We start from the raw sequence: 14,909 nt of genomic DNA, 5'->3' as shown, positions 1-14,909 counted from the left end.
GTGATAGAAGTGAAGTTGAAAACTCTTTGAAGATCTTGGCTCCTGCAGAGCAGACAAAGGGGAGCGTTGCTTTTGATTTTGTGCTCTGCTAACAGGGAATGTTGTAGCACCTTCTGCAAAGAGTGGTTTCCATAACTTCAGTGATCAAGGGGTTTCTGAGAGGTAGCAATTAGGAGTGATTCATTTTTATTCTGGCTTGTTCCTCTTGGGTTCATTTTTCTGAAGGAAGGGGCTTGTAAATGAGGGATGTTGATAAAGCTTTGTTCTGGGCATGAAGTGACAGGACAAGGGGGAATGGCCTGAAGATGATGGAGGGCAAGATGCTGAGATATTGAAGATGGGATATAAGGAAAAAAATTCTTCCCTTTGAGGGTGTGAGGCCCTGGCACAGGTGCCCAGAGAAGCTGGGGCTGCCCCTGGATCCCTGGCAGTGCCCAAGGCCAGGCTGGATGGGGCTTGGAGCACCCTGGGATAGTAGAAGGTGTCCCTGCCATGGCAGGAGGTGGAATGAGGTGACCTTTAAGGTCCCTTCCAACCCAAACCATTCCATGATTTTCTGATTCTTTCTGCAATTTTCTTTTCTTTTTCAAGTTCCTGTTTTCCCTGAGTTTCAGTTTACTGTTCTTATTCGCCATTTTCCAGATTCCTCTCTGGTTTAATCAGTGGCACCCTCAATGCAGCCCTTGAATGAGTTGCTTTAAAAGCTTTCTTGTTTGGACTAATGCACTGTATCTTTAGCTTTGGAATGGCTTTTATAAATAATTTGATGTAGCCAGCTGAAGTGGCCTTTGGGTAATCTGAGTGACAAATGTGTCTGTGCCACAGCCCTGAGACAGCTGGAAATGGTTTGGTGTTATTAAAGCAGTTTAGTTAGCTGCAAGTTCTGGATTTATTTTGCAGCCTGTGAAGGATACTGTTCTCATGTATGTACAAAAGGAATTGAGGATGGCATTTGGAAAATGGAACTTGCTTTTTATGATTTTAAATTGTGTAAAGACTGTAATTGCTGAGAAGTGAATGTGGAAAGGTATTTCAGAATACATTGGGTGGTGAAAGAAATTAGGGGGCTTAACAGCACTGGTGGAGCAAATGAACAGCAGAATTATAAACTAAATCTATCTGAACATGCCATTATTGGTTTTTATTATTATTACACACAATTCCATAACTCTCATCAACACATGGCATGCTTTTATCTTTTTGGAGACAGCCCTGGTTTATGCTGTGGGGTTTAAACAAGGAACATTTATTTTATGCAGAGTCTTCCAAAGGTGAGAGACTAAAATGTAGTGACTTAAGAAATGCAGCTTCCCCCAGCTCCAGTGAGGGAATGTCTGTTGCAGCAGGAAATGGGAATCCTTCAGAAGCAATTTATAGAGTGGATGGGTGAAGAAACTGGTTTTGTTCATAAAGGATTTCTCTGTGGCAGAATAAAGGTCCTCTCTGGCTGATTCAAAGTTATGCTGATTTTCTCAAAGCTGTGGAAGTAGGACATGTTGGGTGGAGACCAAAGGAAGAAAGGAAAATAAGCTTAGGAGTTGTTGAAAAGTGAGAAGGATCCTCAAATTAAAAAAAAAAAAGGTTTTAAGGGAAAAAGTTGCTGGGCTGGCAGACATTTATGATATAAATGACAGTGGGAAGTAGCAGTTAGAGAGGTCAGTTTGGGTGAGAAACTGTTTTCCTAAGGCAGCCACAAATCCAGAGCTAATTGATACACCTGGTGGTTAAAAGCCTTTGGTGGGCATTGCTGGATTTGCTGTCCTGCTTCAGGAGCTGGAAAGTTACAGATGCATGAACAGCTGGGACTTACAGAAAATTGTGCCACTGAAATGGGTGTTTTGCCTCTCTGAATGTTTATTTCTCCTGTAGCCAAGGGTATTGCAATTTTATTTTCAAAACTAATGTGACAGCTGCCTGATTTTACAGGAGAATTTTTATTTTTCCTGGCCTGTTTGTTTATACTTCCTACACTTGACTGTTACACACAAGTCACTAACTGCCCATTTTCTTCCATGCCTTTTCCAGGCTGGCTCTGCTTCCTTGCCCAAGAAGTCCAGGCTGCCTGTGCTTGTGAGATCCTGCAGAGCAGTAGGAAATGTCCCCTTGAACTCCTGGCTGCAGAAATCAGCTCCAGAAGCACAGCATCCTTCCAGGCCACCTCCTGAAGCTCTGAGAGCCTGTGAAACACAAACCAAACCATTTCAGGCACAGCCTGATGGAGAGTTACTGCATGAGTCTGGAGCTGAAAACCTTCCAGAGGAGCCTGCACAGGGAAACACATCAGGGAGAGGTAAAGAAAGAACAAATCTGGTGACTTGTGGTCCTGCCTGGAGTAGTGGCAGCTTCTCTTGCAGCAGAAAGTAAATGCAGCTCATCTTTATGTACTACAATACTGCTTAGTCTTGCAAGTTTCTTGAGTAGACAAATATGTGTAGACCTTGAAAAAACGCCTTTTTTTCTGTTTGCCATTAAGATGTAAACCAGCTTTTGGTGGGACAAAAAGTGCTGTGTACATGTGTAAGGTCTGTAATAAATGACAGGCCACAGGGTGTTACACGTGCACACATATATCAATGTTTGGGTAAATTAAAAATTCCCTTAATAAGATGCCAAATTTAATGAAAACTGCCTGTAATGGAGACAGGAGAGTATAAAAATCCTGATTTTGTTTATGCTGGATAATTAAACTTTTCCAATATTCCACTGATCAGTCAAGTCAGCTGTGTCTGTTCCCACTGTGGCTGGGTTAATTTAAACTCAGTTGTTGACAGAGTACTATGATCAGCAAAGTATGACAAATTGTAAGACAGAGCAATGGGTATTAGATAAAGATTTGGGGTGGTAGAGAAATAAAAATGCACTTAGCAGTTAGATTAAAACCTGAGTAGGGGTGTAGAAATATAAAAATAAGACTCAGACAAGTTGTGGGTGAGCCACTGTCAGACCCAGAGGCTGCAGAGAGTGTTTTTAAAAATAACATTGTTGTGGTAAGGCACAGATAGGGTACAATTTGTTATAAATACTTTGGGTGATGGGAGTGGAGCAATTAATTCTGGTAGGTGCAAATCCCATGGAGAATCCTGAAGGGCAGGGCTTTGAATTAGATCCTGAAAGGAGTCAGGAGCTGCAGTCCTGTGATTTCCTTTCCACTCTGGTTTTTCCCTTGGGTAACAGCTGTGCTGCACACTTGCTGAGTCTGAGACTTGCTGCAGTGATTGCAGCAGATTGGTTTGTGATCAATGCTCACACTGGAGAAACTTCTAAGCCTTTTCTCTAAGCTGAACATAAAACATTTAAAAATGCACTAGAGATTGATTTACTGTTCCATTACAAAGGAGACCTACCAATGTTTATCTTCATTTGTTAGTAGGAGCCTTTGCAATGAATTCTGAGTGGTTACCCTTATAATTAGTTCAAGTATTTAAAGATACTCATATTATCAGTAAAGATTTTCCTGTTCAAAACTGTCAGAGAACCAGGTTTGTGTTTATGAGGTGTGGGGTTTTTTTACTTTTTTGATTTTATTTAGTGATTTGGTTGGTTGGTTTTGATTTGTTTTTCTTTTTTTTAACTATCCCCACTTAAATTTTTTCAGTCTCTTACTGATTTCTCTTTTACCTTTCCTCACTGTTCTCCAGTTGTCTCATTGCTCCAACTGGATAATACTGAGACCCAGGTGGAGTTCCAAGATGTTGATCCAGGTACAGAGGACAAGAATGAAAATGTGAAGGACAAAAATCAGCAAAACTATCAAGGTAGAGCATTTATATGGTACAGAATTTGGAAAAAAAAAAAAAGAAATTTAAAAACTTCAATTTCTTCTGAGTTGTACAAAATTGTAAATTGCTTCAGGTAATCATCTCCCTTGCTGTTATTTGTGGATTTTAAATCTGGTTTTCTTAGCTGCTATGGATTAATTGCTCCAAGAATCCAAGCTGGTCTTTCAGGGTTGTGCTTTCAGAAAGGCCACAGGGATTTATGAGTCTGGTTTCCAGTAAAAATAATGAGTTGTATGCCTGACTCTGATCTCTGTTGCTAATGACCTCACTTCTGAACTCCTCTCTGAATTAAATGTTTGTTACTGCTTCTCCATCTAGTTCTGAACTATTGGAATGAAGCAACTGAGTGATAGAATTTTGCCTATCTGAATTATTTGAAGGCATTCAAGTAGGCTGAAACCTAATGGAATCATTTAATGAAAATGTAAATAGACTTAGTGCTGTGTGTTCCACGTTGGTGCATCATCCATTAGTCTTTTTTGGGAGGGCTTGAGTAACCTGAATAACACTGGAGAGTGCAGAGGATTTGGCCAGTTCTGTAATCCTTTAGTGTGCAGGGTCCTGCTCAGTGCACCCTGTGGGGGTGTGGACACATGGCCACAGGGAGCTCGTTAGTTCTCCTCTTTAATTAGAGGGCACTCTTGCATCATAAACTGTATCCAGTGCTCTGATCTGGAGTACCTTTGTTAGGATCTGTTTTTATTTCCTCTGTTTGTTATCTGGAATGATGGATGGAGTCAGGGTTTCAGAGTTTGTCTTCACCTGGTGTTGGGGTTTTCTGCCATCTGTGTTACTGCAGCAGAAGTTCATGAATGCAGTGTTGCATTCCCTCCTTGTGTCCTCCGGAATCCATACCCAGGCACTTTCCTGGAGTGCCACACACAATTAATAGAGTGCAGCAAGCATCCTCTGAAATGGTTTTCATATTTTCAAATCAGAAAATTTTCAAATCAGAAGATGGTTTGGGTTGGAAGGGACCTTAAATCTCACCCCATGCCACCCCTGCCATGGGCAGGGACACCTCCCACTCTCCCAGGCTGCTCCATGCCCAAGCTGGCCTTGGACATCCCAGGGATGAGGCAGCCACAGCTGCTCTGGGCAGTGTTGATATCCCAGAATCACAGCTTCATTTTATTCCAGCTCTTAGGTAATATTTATTTTTATTCTCCTGATCTTGGTTTTGGGCATTCATACGGAGCTGCTCCCCCTGAGTTTTTGTTTTGATTTACAGCTTGAACCTGGACATTGAAATTCTCCATGGAAACCAATCTGAAAGTATTGCAACCTGTCTGAAAGATCAATGAATTGGCTCCCAAAAGGGAAGTTCTAATTCAAAGTGATCTTTTGCAGAACTAATAGAAGGGGAAAATTTAATTTACTGGTAACTAGAAAATAATAATTTTGCTGGCTACGTACACCTACAGCCCTCAACATGCACAGAACTCCAAACAGGGATCATCTGTAGGAATATATGGCTTTTATTGGGCTGAATCTGAGGTGATTGCATTACTTAGGGATGGCAAAGTCACCTGAGGGATGTGATGTTCATATCAAATGTAAAACCTTTAATACCAAACACTTTAGTGGGGTTTGTTTAGAACACCTTTTAAAAAGAAGTTATTATAGCCTCCTTTTCAAATCTGACTATTTTGTTGATAGTCTTATAAAAATTCCACTGACTTTATGCTTCAATTGATTTTGTATAGATTTTTGAAGTGGGGGGAAGAAGAATATTTAATTAGAAGTTTTAGGAGGACCATGAAGTCAGAGTCTCCCTTGCCTCATGTTTGAGGTTATCATTTTTGTGGCTGGAAAGGTCTGGGCTTGATCAGTGCCTGATTCAGGAGAGCATAGAGCAAAAGGAATTTTCAAGCATTTGGGAAGAGAAAGTTGGTTGTATTTTGAGTATTGTTTATTGAAAGGTAATAAAGGATTTGAAGTACTTGATGTGCAAATTGAATTCATGGCAAATCATGGAGAGAGGTCAGAAGTCCCAATCTAATAATGTATAGCTTGTAATTACAAACATTTTGATTCTGCTCTTATAGGATTGAAAGAATTCATTTTAGTGCTGTTAAGACCAGAATGTCAGATAAAGAAATGCTAATATTCACAGACAAGCCTCCTGTTTTTCAGAAATGCAAAATCATCATAGCATTAGCAATGGGAATATCCAGAGTTCATTAAAAGAGGTGGATGAAGAGTTTTATCCCACGGGACACGAGGACACGGACTCAGCCCCTGCACATTCAGACTCCAAGTGTCTGTGTGCTCACCAAGGGAGTGGAGCAGGAACTGATGAACTCCAGGGCTCTGGAACCACAGAAGATATAGAAGAATTGAAACAAAGAGTTAGGAATATGCAGTCTGAGCTTGAAAAGTACAAAATGTTCCTGCTGCAGCTGCAGGGCTCTGACCAGCTCTGGTTCAGTGGTGTTTGCAGTGGGGCTGGGAGGGATGCAGCCCTGCCTGTGGAAGGGTTTGTCACACAAATACCAGGTACAGCCAAGGAAGGAGTCCAGACATGCTCTGGTGTCCCTCAGCTGGATTTGGATGAGATCCACACCAAAACCAGGGATTCTGAGTCTGTGCAAGCACCTGATATGTGGGCAGCACAAGACCTTAAGGAGCTGCTGTTGGCCAATGAGGCAGAAGTTGACAAAGAGCAAGTTGTGAATGTGCATCTTGATGAAATGCATCCTCTTCAGAGCAGTCTGAGAGCAACATCACCATCCAAGTGAGTAAAACTGCTGCTCTTTGAGGTTCCCTTTTATAAACAGCCATACCAGATAGCATAGCAAGGCGAGATGAGGATAATTTTATTCACAAGTGTTGTTACAGTAAAGGCTAAATTTCACTAACATTGGCATAAAGGAACTGAGATGTTTTGTTAAAAGACCCCCTAAGTACAAAACTGATAAATCTGGGCCATCATCTGTGCCAGACACATCTGTCTCTCCCACACCTCAGGCCCACAACTCTCTTTGCTGTGAGAGATCCTCTCTGGAGCCAAGTCAGATCTCAGGTTACCTGTGGGACAGGCTCACCTCTGCCATCAGAGCACCACAGTCTGCAGCACTCAGGGTATTTTCAGGTGCCAAATCTAGGAAAATGGAACACCCCATTTAAGACAGAAATGTTTTTGTGGGTAATGGGCTGGCAGATTGGTGCTGGCCCTTCTGTTTGAGTGCCCAGACTTGATGTGCAAACATAAGATGTTCACGCTCTACTTCCAATTTATTTTGCAGTTGAGGGCTGTAATGCCTTCCTGTGAAGGATGTGAGAGGAGATAAATATAGAATTAATGAATGAAATTTTATAGCATAAGCTCATAAGCTGGAAAATCATTTATGGGAGACTGAAAAGAATCAGTCTTGGATTTTGTATGAGACTTGGGGCAGCATTTTGGCTGCATGTGTACGAATTGCAAACATACAATGGGGGATCATAAGAATGAACCTTTCTTAACATCCACCCTCCTTTTCTCTCTTTTAAATATCGTTATTGTGCTGAGGGCCTGTGGAATACCAGAAATTGTAACAAGGAAAGGCATTCAGCCTTGTGCCTTCCTTCCTAATGCTTGAGTGGAAATATTTGGAGACAGTGAGCAACCACCAGCATGGACTATTGTGTGTGTCTGAGTCTCACTGTTGTAAAACACAGTGGTGTTACAGAGTCCATAGGAATTTACATCCCTTGAAAATATACCTCATCCATTTTACAAAGAAAGATCTAGCTGTGAATTAAGGGATGAGACCCTGTGGATCACTGTGAGGTTTTTATGGCCACTGCCTAGGACAATGTCATGAGTCACAAATGACAGACCCCACAATGAGTTATGCATCTCTTCCTTTACAAATGACAGTAAAATGCTGTAACAACCCACATCACCATAGATTCTGTTTGATTCCCTGCATCTTTTAACATCTTCTCTCCTTTTTTCCCTGCTAATGGATGATTCTGGAGAAAGAATTCTGCCTGTGGTACAGACAGTGGCAGTACAAAGAGGATGCCTACATTTGCAAGTGTAAATTCAATAAATAAATTCAGTTGATCTGAGTTGAAATTTATGTCCTGGCTTGTGGAGTACAGGAGTTTGGGCACCACAGTGATTGTCATTGTTTCTTGCAATACACATGCAGAGATGTGGAGAATTTTCAGACTGGGTGAAACCACTGGTTCAGAAAGTCCAATACCTGTTTTGGCAGGAAATAGTTTCAGAGAAGGGACAGTTGTCTGCTTCCATAGGGAATCAAGAAAACCACAAAACACCAAGCCAAAAAAAATCCCCAACCAGCCAGGAAAAGTATTTGTATTCTTGAAAATAATTTACATATATTCACTCTTATTTAGTTTAATTTGGCACCTCTGCTGCCATCCATGTTCTTTCCAAGCAGGCCATCAAGTCATCCCATTAGTTTTGGCCCATTTTATAAATGATGCAGTTAAGTGAAGGAGAATAATCTCTAAATACCAAACTCAACAAGCAGAGACAATACATCTCTCATTGTGGCTGTTAAAAGCATTTTAAAACCAAATTGAACCGCATAAAATTATAGTTTAGGAATATAAGCTTAATTCCCGTTTTATTTATATTTAAATATCATTTATGGCCATCCAGCTTTACAGCTAATTTTGTTTTCTCAGATATGACTCGTTGGTTCACTCACAAGTTCGGGAGCTGTCCTTCCAATGCCAGCAAATCAAGGAGATCCGCTGTGGCTGTGCCACCTACCACCAGCACCTCAGCAGCCTGGTGAAGGCCTTTGAGGAGCTGCTGCAGGCCAGTGATGTTGATTATGATCTTGCTGAAGGCTTCCGTGAGCAGCTGAACCAAAGCGTGCTGCTGTTTGAGAAACTGGAGATGAAATTCCTCTATGGTGAGCAGCAATGTTTGTGCTTCTTGTCAGATAGATGAATGCCCTCGAAATGGGAAGGATTTGATTTGGTTGTTGGTGGAAGAAGCCTTCCTTGCTGTTGGTTGCTTTAGGATGGTTCATGGGGAGGACTGTCATGGAAGGTAAGATTTTTATGATGCACAAAGAATCACAGAATTGGGAGGGGCCTCTGGAGATCATCTGTGGTGGTGTTCACAGGGGTCCCAGGATGAGGGAGGAGACGAGAATGTTGACTCCATGTTTCAGAAGGCTGATTTATTATTTTATGATATATATTATATTAAAACGATGCTAAAAGAATAGAAGAAAGGATTTCATCAGAAGCTAGCTAAGAATAGAAAAAGAATGAATAACAAAGGTTTGTGACTGACTGAGACAGTCCGGGCAGCTGGGCTGTGATTGGCCATTAATTAGAAACAACCACATGAGCCAATCCCAGATGCACCTGTTGCATTCCACAGCAGCAGATAACCATTGGTTACATTTTGTTCCTGAGGCCTCTCAGCTTCTCAGGAGGAAAAATCCTAAGGAAAGGATTTTCCATAAAATGTGTCTGTGACAATCATCCAGTCCAAGTCTGTGCCAAGGCAGGGTCACCTGGAGCAGGTGACACAGGAACATGTCCAGGTGGGTGTGGAATATCTGCAGAGAAGGAGACTCCACACCTGTTCCACCCTCAATGTAAAGAAGTTCTTCCTCATGTTGAGGTGGAACTTCTTGTGTTTTACTTTATGGCCGTTGCTCCTTGACTGGGTTTTACTTTTGTAGCTGTACTCTTTATTGACACTTGCTGTTTGGGGTCATCTCAACACAAGCATGTTTTAACTGCCAAAAAAAAAATAGTGTAAAAAATTGTGTAAAACTTCTGTTACACTTGGCTTCAGGGTTTCCTGTTTCAGGGAACAGCCCAGCTGACTGTTGAAGACACCTGGGGACATGAGTTAGTGACATGACATGACAGGACATGAGCCTGGCAGTGCTTGGGTAACAGCTGAACTCAATGATCTAAGATGTCTTCTCCAACCTAAATTATTCCATGATTTTCATGAGGGACCTGCATCTTGCTGCCTGCTAGTCTGGCTGGTGGAAAAATGTACACTGCCATTCGTAAGAGAGCTAAAATACAGCCATGTTTTGGAAAATGAGCATCACAGTTGACATTTGGCACTAGAAGGAAGAGTATAACCTGCATTCTGCCTTCAGTCTGTATTTTGGAGGAAGTTAGCAGGAAGGGGATGGAAAAGGGATGCTGTTGTGAGGAACAGCAAGCAAGACCTTTCCCTGGTGTCACAAGTGCTGCTCTTGCTGACCCAAAGCACCAGCAATCCTTCACAGATGTCAGCTGCAGGAGCAAAACACCTGAGGTGCCTGAGATGGGGACTGACCCTGCCGTCCCCCTGGAACTGCCTCTGGAGCGGCCTCTGCTCAGCCCCATTTGGGGCCCAGCCACAGCATGATCTGTGTTCTGCCTTTCACTGCACATCATGGCAGGATGTTGCAGGTTTGATTGCTCATATAAAGCAGCTGTGTGTGAGAAAAAGGTATTACAGCCTTGTGTCATAGCAGGGCAATAAAAGATTGAGTGTATTCAACGATTTCGGTGGCTACAGAGATTCCTTGCATTGCAAATGAGAAGACTGTAGTGAATAAACATTAAATGCCTTTAAACCAACAGATGGTATCCTATATACCATGAAAAGTCACTGACAACTGAGACAATTCAATATATCTAACACAATGGTGCTGCATTGAATCACACATTAAAGTAAAATGATGTTTGTGGGGTTGTAAAGAACATCCAGTGTACTAAGAATTGACTGTAAAGAAGAAGCATGAGCAGCTGTCTGTCTCTGCATTTCCATCCTGACCTTCAGTTCATTCCCCTGAAATTTCAGCTGTGCAACTCTTCCCTGCCACTTTTGCTTAATTGCACAAAAATTTTAAAATAGGGGGAGCCAAGGTGACACCACCAAGCTCTTATTTCTGTATTCAAATTAGAGTCTGAGTCCAGATCTCTTGCACTGAATTGTGCCTGTGCTCACACACAATTCCACAGAGAATGTTGCAGGCAAAATCCTGTGTGTGCTCCTTCATTAAGGATGACTGCTTAGCCTGACTCCAAAACCAGCACAAAAAATCCAAGTGCAATGGAATTTCTTTTATATAAATGTTATTGAAGAAGTAACAACATGTGCCTATAATCCTTTTGCCATGTAGCACAATTATTTCAAATAGGTATGCAATTAAAACACCAAGGCTGTAAAATCTGGCATCTGTGGTTGGTCCCTGATAATTTTTTTGTGAGTTCCAGAGCAAAGCTATTGTTTTGTTGTTTTGGGGCTATAAATGGTTTTGGTCGTGTACAGCATTTGACACTAATACAAAGTGTGCCAGTATTTGTTGACTCCTCTAATTTCTCATTAATTTACTACTCTGTATTTAAATAGAGTAAGATGGAGGGGGGAAAATTGTAATTCTCAGTGTGTGTTTTTAATCAGCTGTTTCTGCTTCGCAGGAGAATCAATAGGTACAGAAGTCACTATACTTTATGAATTAGCTCAAAGGTAAGAGTGCAACTGAATGTTTAGCAAAAATATGGTTGTTTCATCATCTGATAAGGATACTCCATGTTTTGTAGCATGTTTAGCTGTTTGGCAGGGCTTGGCTTATTAATATCTATTCAGTTAATAAACCACCCATTGAAAACTGATTAAGGCTTTTTTCCCCACTTCTCACCAAGCAGGTGAGAGGCTGAAAGAGAAAGGCTGTGCCACCAGGATTGTTCTTTTCATGAACAAAAATAACCATGTCCACAATGCAGTGTGGGGCATGCTGAGACATTCTCCTGGTGCAGGTGCCAGGGGGGACAGTCCCTCCCTGAGTGTCCCCATGCCCTTGGGGCTGGCTCGGGGTCACTCCAGTGCAGCACTGCTCAAGTTCATTATTGTCACAGCACCTCGATGCTGAAGGTGAAGAGAGCAGGTGTTGTTGTGCTGTGTTTGTTGGTTTTCTGCCAGCTTGGGATTCTTCTGTGCTACAGAAATGCTCAGCTCCCTGTTCAAGGCAGCTTGAGGTCCCCTGAACACAGAGGTGACTGCCTGGTGCTGGAAAATGCAAAGTAGGCTGGAGTGCCAGTGATTGTTTCTGCTGACTTCAGTGAGCTCTGGATTTCAGTCTTGATACAACCTCTGATGTGCAGAGGTTTTTCATACCCTGTCACATAAACTTACCTGTAAATAGGTGTAAATTTGGCATCCTCTGTCCACTTTCCAAAGTCATAGAATAACTTTTATACTTTAAACCATTTTATTTGGCACAAAAGGAATAATGAGAAGAATGCTACCATGTACCAACATCTGCAGGATGAGTCTCCTGTGCCATCTGCTCTTCACAGCTCATCTGACTTTGATTTGTCAGAGAAGTCTCCTCTTGGCTCACCTGAGCACAGGCATGACCTGGAAGGCCAGCACAGCACACTGCCACTTCTGCCAAGCAAGTTCCCTCCAGGTAATGTTTTTCCCATGGAAGATTTACTGGATATTGGGAAAAGCTGATAAATAACACACAAGGGAACTAATTAAGAAATAATGAAGAATGTTTGTCCGCCTCAGCTTTCCAGTTCCTTGCATAATCATTGCAGTTTCAGTGATGAGGCACAGAGATGGCAACCATCTGAATTACCCTTTTTGAGGCAGCCTAAAGGGTGTTAGTTTGTGTCCTTGTTGTTTTAAGCTACCAGCTTTTACATTGCTCCAGACACTCTTTAAATAGACAAGTTCTAAGGTGAAAATAGACAATTGTCAAGAGATTATTATGTGGAAAAGGAGAGATTTTCCAATTTTATAGGAGCCAGTGTTGTGTTTCCTTGAGAATTGTTAAGTGCTGCATAATTAATAAGTGGTGTCATGTTTGACCTGGATAGTTCCACTAAACACAAGTGATGCTTGCAGTACTTTATCGGCAGCAATGAAAATTTAATAGCTGAGCTGGCACATCCTGTTCAGGGAGAAATATTGCAGAGCAAACCAGGAGTGTGTGACATGGATAAACTGACACATCACACACTGACAGGTGGAACAGATCTGCTCCCGAGGAAGGATGAAACTTGCAGCCAGCAGAAGAAAAATTGTAGAATAGCAAAGCAAGAAGGAAAAGGTACAGTAATGAAACTTGATACAGCAGATTTCTTTACTGTGGAGTGCATTGTGTAAGTCAAAGTCAAATTTCTCTCTGAGTTACTCTGGGAGCTTCCTATTGTTGTAAGGAAAAATGTGTGCTGGTGGTGTGTGGAGCTGCATTGCAGACCTTTGGATTCTTTCCTCAGTACAGGGAATGTTTAAGTAGATAAAATTGTTATCTGTTCCACTTTTGTAGGAAGAAGAAATCTGAAGAGCCTTAAAGTTAAAAAAAGAAAAAAAAGTTAAAAAGTTAAAGCCTTAAAGTCTTTAAGTTAGAATGTAGAGTAGGAGTTGTCACTGAATGCATGGTTTGAGCACTGTATAGGAAAAGAGGTTGTGGAGTCAGATATTCAGTATCTGCCATTTTTAAAAGCTCTGTGTCATCTTCTAGAATTAACACCCATTAGATTTGACAAGAGTACATAGTGTAAAAGAATACAATCATCTGCTCTAAATAAGAAGTGGTCTCTTGCTTTATTTAGAGTTATTAATGGAGCATCTGCAGGAAATTAGAATCCTGAGACAGCGTTTAGAATATTCCATTAAAACTAATGAGAGACTGAGGAAGCAGCTTGAGAGACAAGTAACAGACAAGGAACTAGATCAAGGTAAGAATTCATGTAATGAGAAACTGAATCCATCTTTCCTGATGAGAGCCTCAGGGATCAAATGCCACTGGAAAGGTTTGGAGCCACTGTTCTCTGTTCTGGTGTTCAGCATCTCTGAAAGCCAAGCTCTGAGGTGGATTTAAAGCTTTTCACAAGTAGCCAGCTTTCACTAAAGATGCTTTTGGAACACCTTTTGAAGCACCCCATCCCTGTATTTTTCTACACTTTGCTTCACTGTCCTTCCCACCTTTTCCCCCATAGGAAAATTGATTAATATGCAATATTGCTCTGACTGGAAGCAGGTAATAAATACAGACATACTTTCCTTTTCCTCAGTTCCACTGGTATTGACATTAGATTCATTATGTTTTACATCATCCCCATGATCCATTTCTGTTGTTGTTTAAATGGAGGCAACCTGCACATGGCAGTTTGCTTTCAGGGATAATTTACAGTGATGGAAAGCTGGATAAAAAGCATCCATTTCATTCCTGAAGTATTTACACTGCTGGAAAGGCATTCTGTGCTCGTGAAATAACCACACTGAAACACTTCCAACTCTTTTACAGCTTCATAAAGATTCTGGCAAGGACATCCATTAATGCAGTGAAAGTATATTTTCTTTATAAACTGTCTTAAGCCTTCCATCTGTCTTGTTGCCTTAGCACATCTACCAATGTGTGCAGGAGAAATTTGGAAAAGTAAAGGAAAAAAGCAGCTACCTGTTAGAACAGCTCCTTTTTGTCAATGTGTTCTTTCAGTTCCTGTTTCTCTCTGTATCAAAGATCTCTTTCATGCTATCACATATGCACATGCTCTCTTGCTAGTGATGCTCCTTTTTCCTGATAGATGAGCTTTCTTTGACTTTTAGTGTAAACAGAAATCCTGAAGTGAAGCTGAGGGGATTCCCAAGGGCATGTGGGAATGGCCTTAAGCTGAAGGAAGGCAGGCTGAGATGGGATATTGGGAAGGAATTCTTCCCTGTGAGGGTGGGCAGGCCCTGGCACAGGTGCCCAGAGCAGCTGGGGCTGCCCCTGCATCCCTGGCAGTGCCCAAGGCCAGGCTGGAGCACCCTGGGACAGTGGGAGGTGACCCTGCCATGGCAGGGGTTGGAACTAATTGAACCTTAAGGTGCCCTCCAACCCAAACCATTCTGTGACTTGCATTCAACATTTTTGCTTTTAACTGAATGTCCTTAGTTTGTTTTCCTTTAAAACAATTAAGTTGTAACATACTTAATTGTTTATGGCAACCTGCTGAATTCGTGATATTGAATTGTTTGTTCAACAGAAGTTATTGCAGAGATTTATTCTTATTTTGAGTCTCATAAATATTGTATGGCTGTATATACACACATCTGCCCACTGTTCTTGCCATGTTATTTTTAATATTTAGATTCTTTAAGTATTTAAATGCCTCTGGGCTTCCAGTATCCTATAAATGACT

At 41.5% G+C, this 14,909-nt stretch overlaps 1 protein-coding gene across 2 annotated transcripts in view; it reads left to right on the top strand.

Moving 5' to 3' along the window:
• CDK5RAP2 (CDK5 regulatory subunit associated protein 2) overlaps positions 1-14,909 on the top strand; it is a 71,248-nt gene that overhangs the window by 40,084 nt on the left and 16,255 nt on the right. Inside the window, exons 23-29 of one of the 2 annotated variants that reach the window (XM_066562980.1) lie at positions 2,026-2,290; positions 3,639-3,755; positions 5,916-6,516; positions 8,427-8,659; positions 11,193-11,241; positions 12,000-12,184; positions 13,338-13,463. In XM_066562980.1, the coding sequence (XP_066419077.1) occupies positions 2,026-2,290; positions 3,639-3,755; positions 5,916-6,516; positions 8,427-8,659; positions 11,193-11,241; positions 12,000-12,184; positions 13,338-13,463 (1,576 nt within the window). The remainder of the gene's footprint in view (positions 1-2,025; positions 2,291-3,638; positions 3,756-5,915; positions 6,517-8,426; positions 8,660-11,192; positions 11,242-11,999; positions 12,185-13,337; positions 13,464-14,909) is intronic. The other variant, XM_066562979.1, reaches the window with a different exon arrangement.

The sequence above is a fragment of the Molothrus aeneus genome, chromosome 19 (assembly GCF_037042795.1).
Source record: "Molothrus aeneus isolate 106 chromosome 19, BPBGC_Maene_1.0, whole genome shotgun sequence".
Lineage (NCBI taxonomy): Eukaryota > Metazoa > Chordata > Aves > Passeriformes > Icteridae > Molothrus > Molothrus aeneus.
Note: the sequence above shows the minus strand (reverse complement) of the source record. Positions and strands in the feature narration are given on the sequence as shown.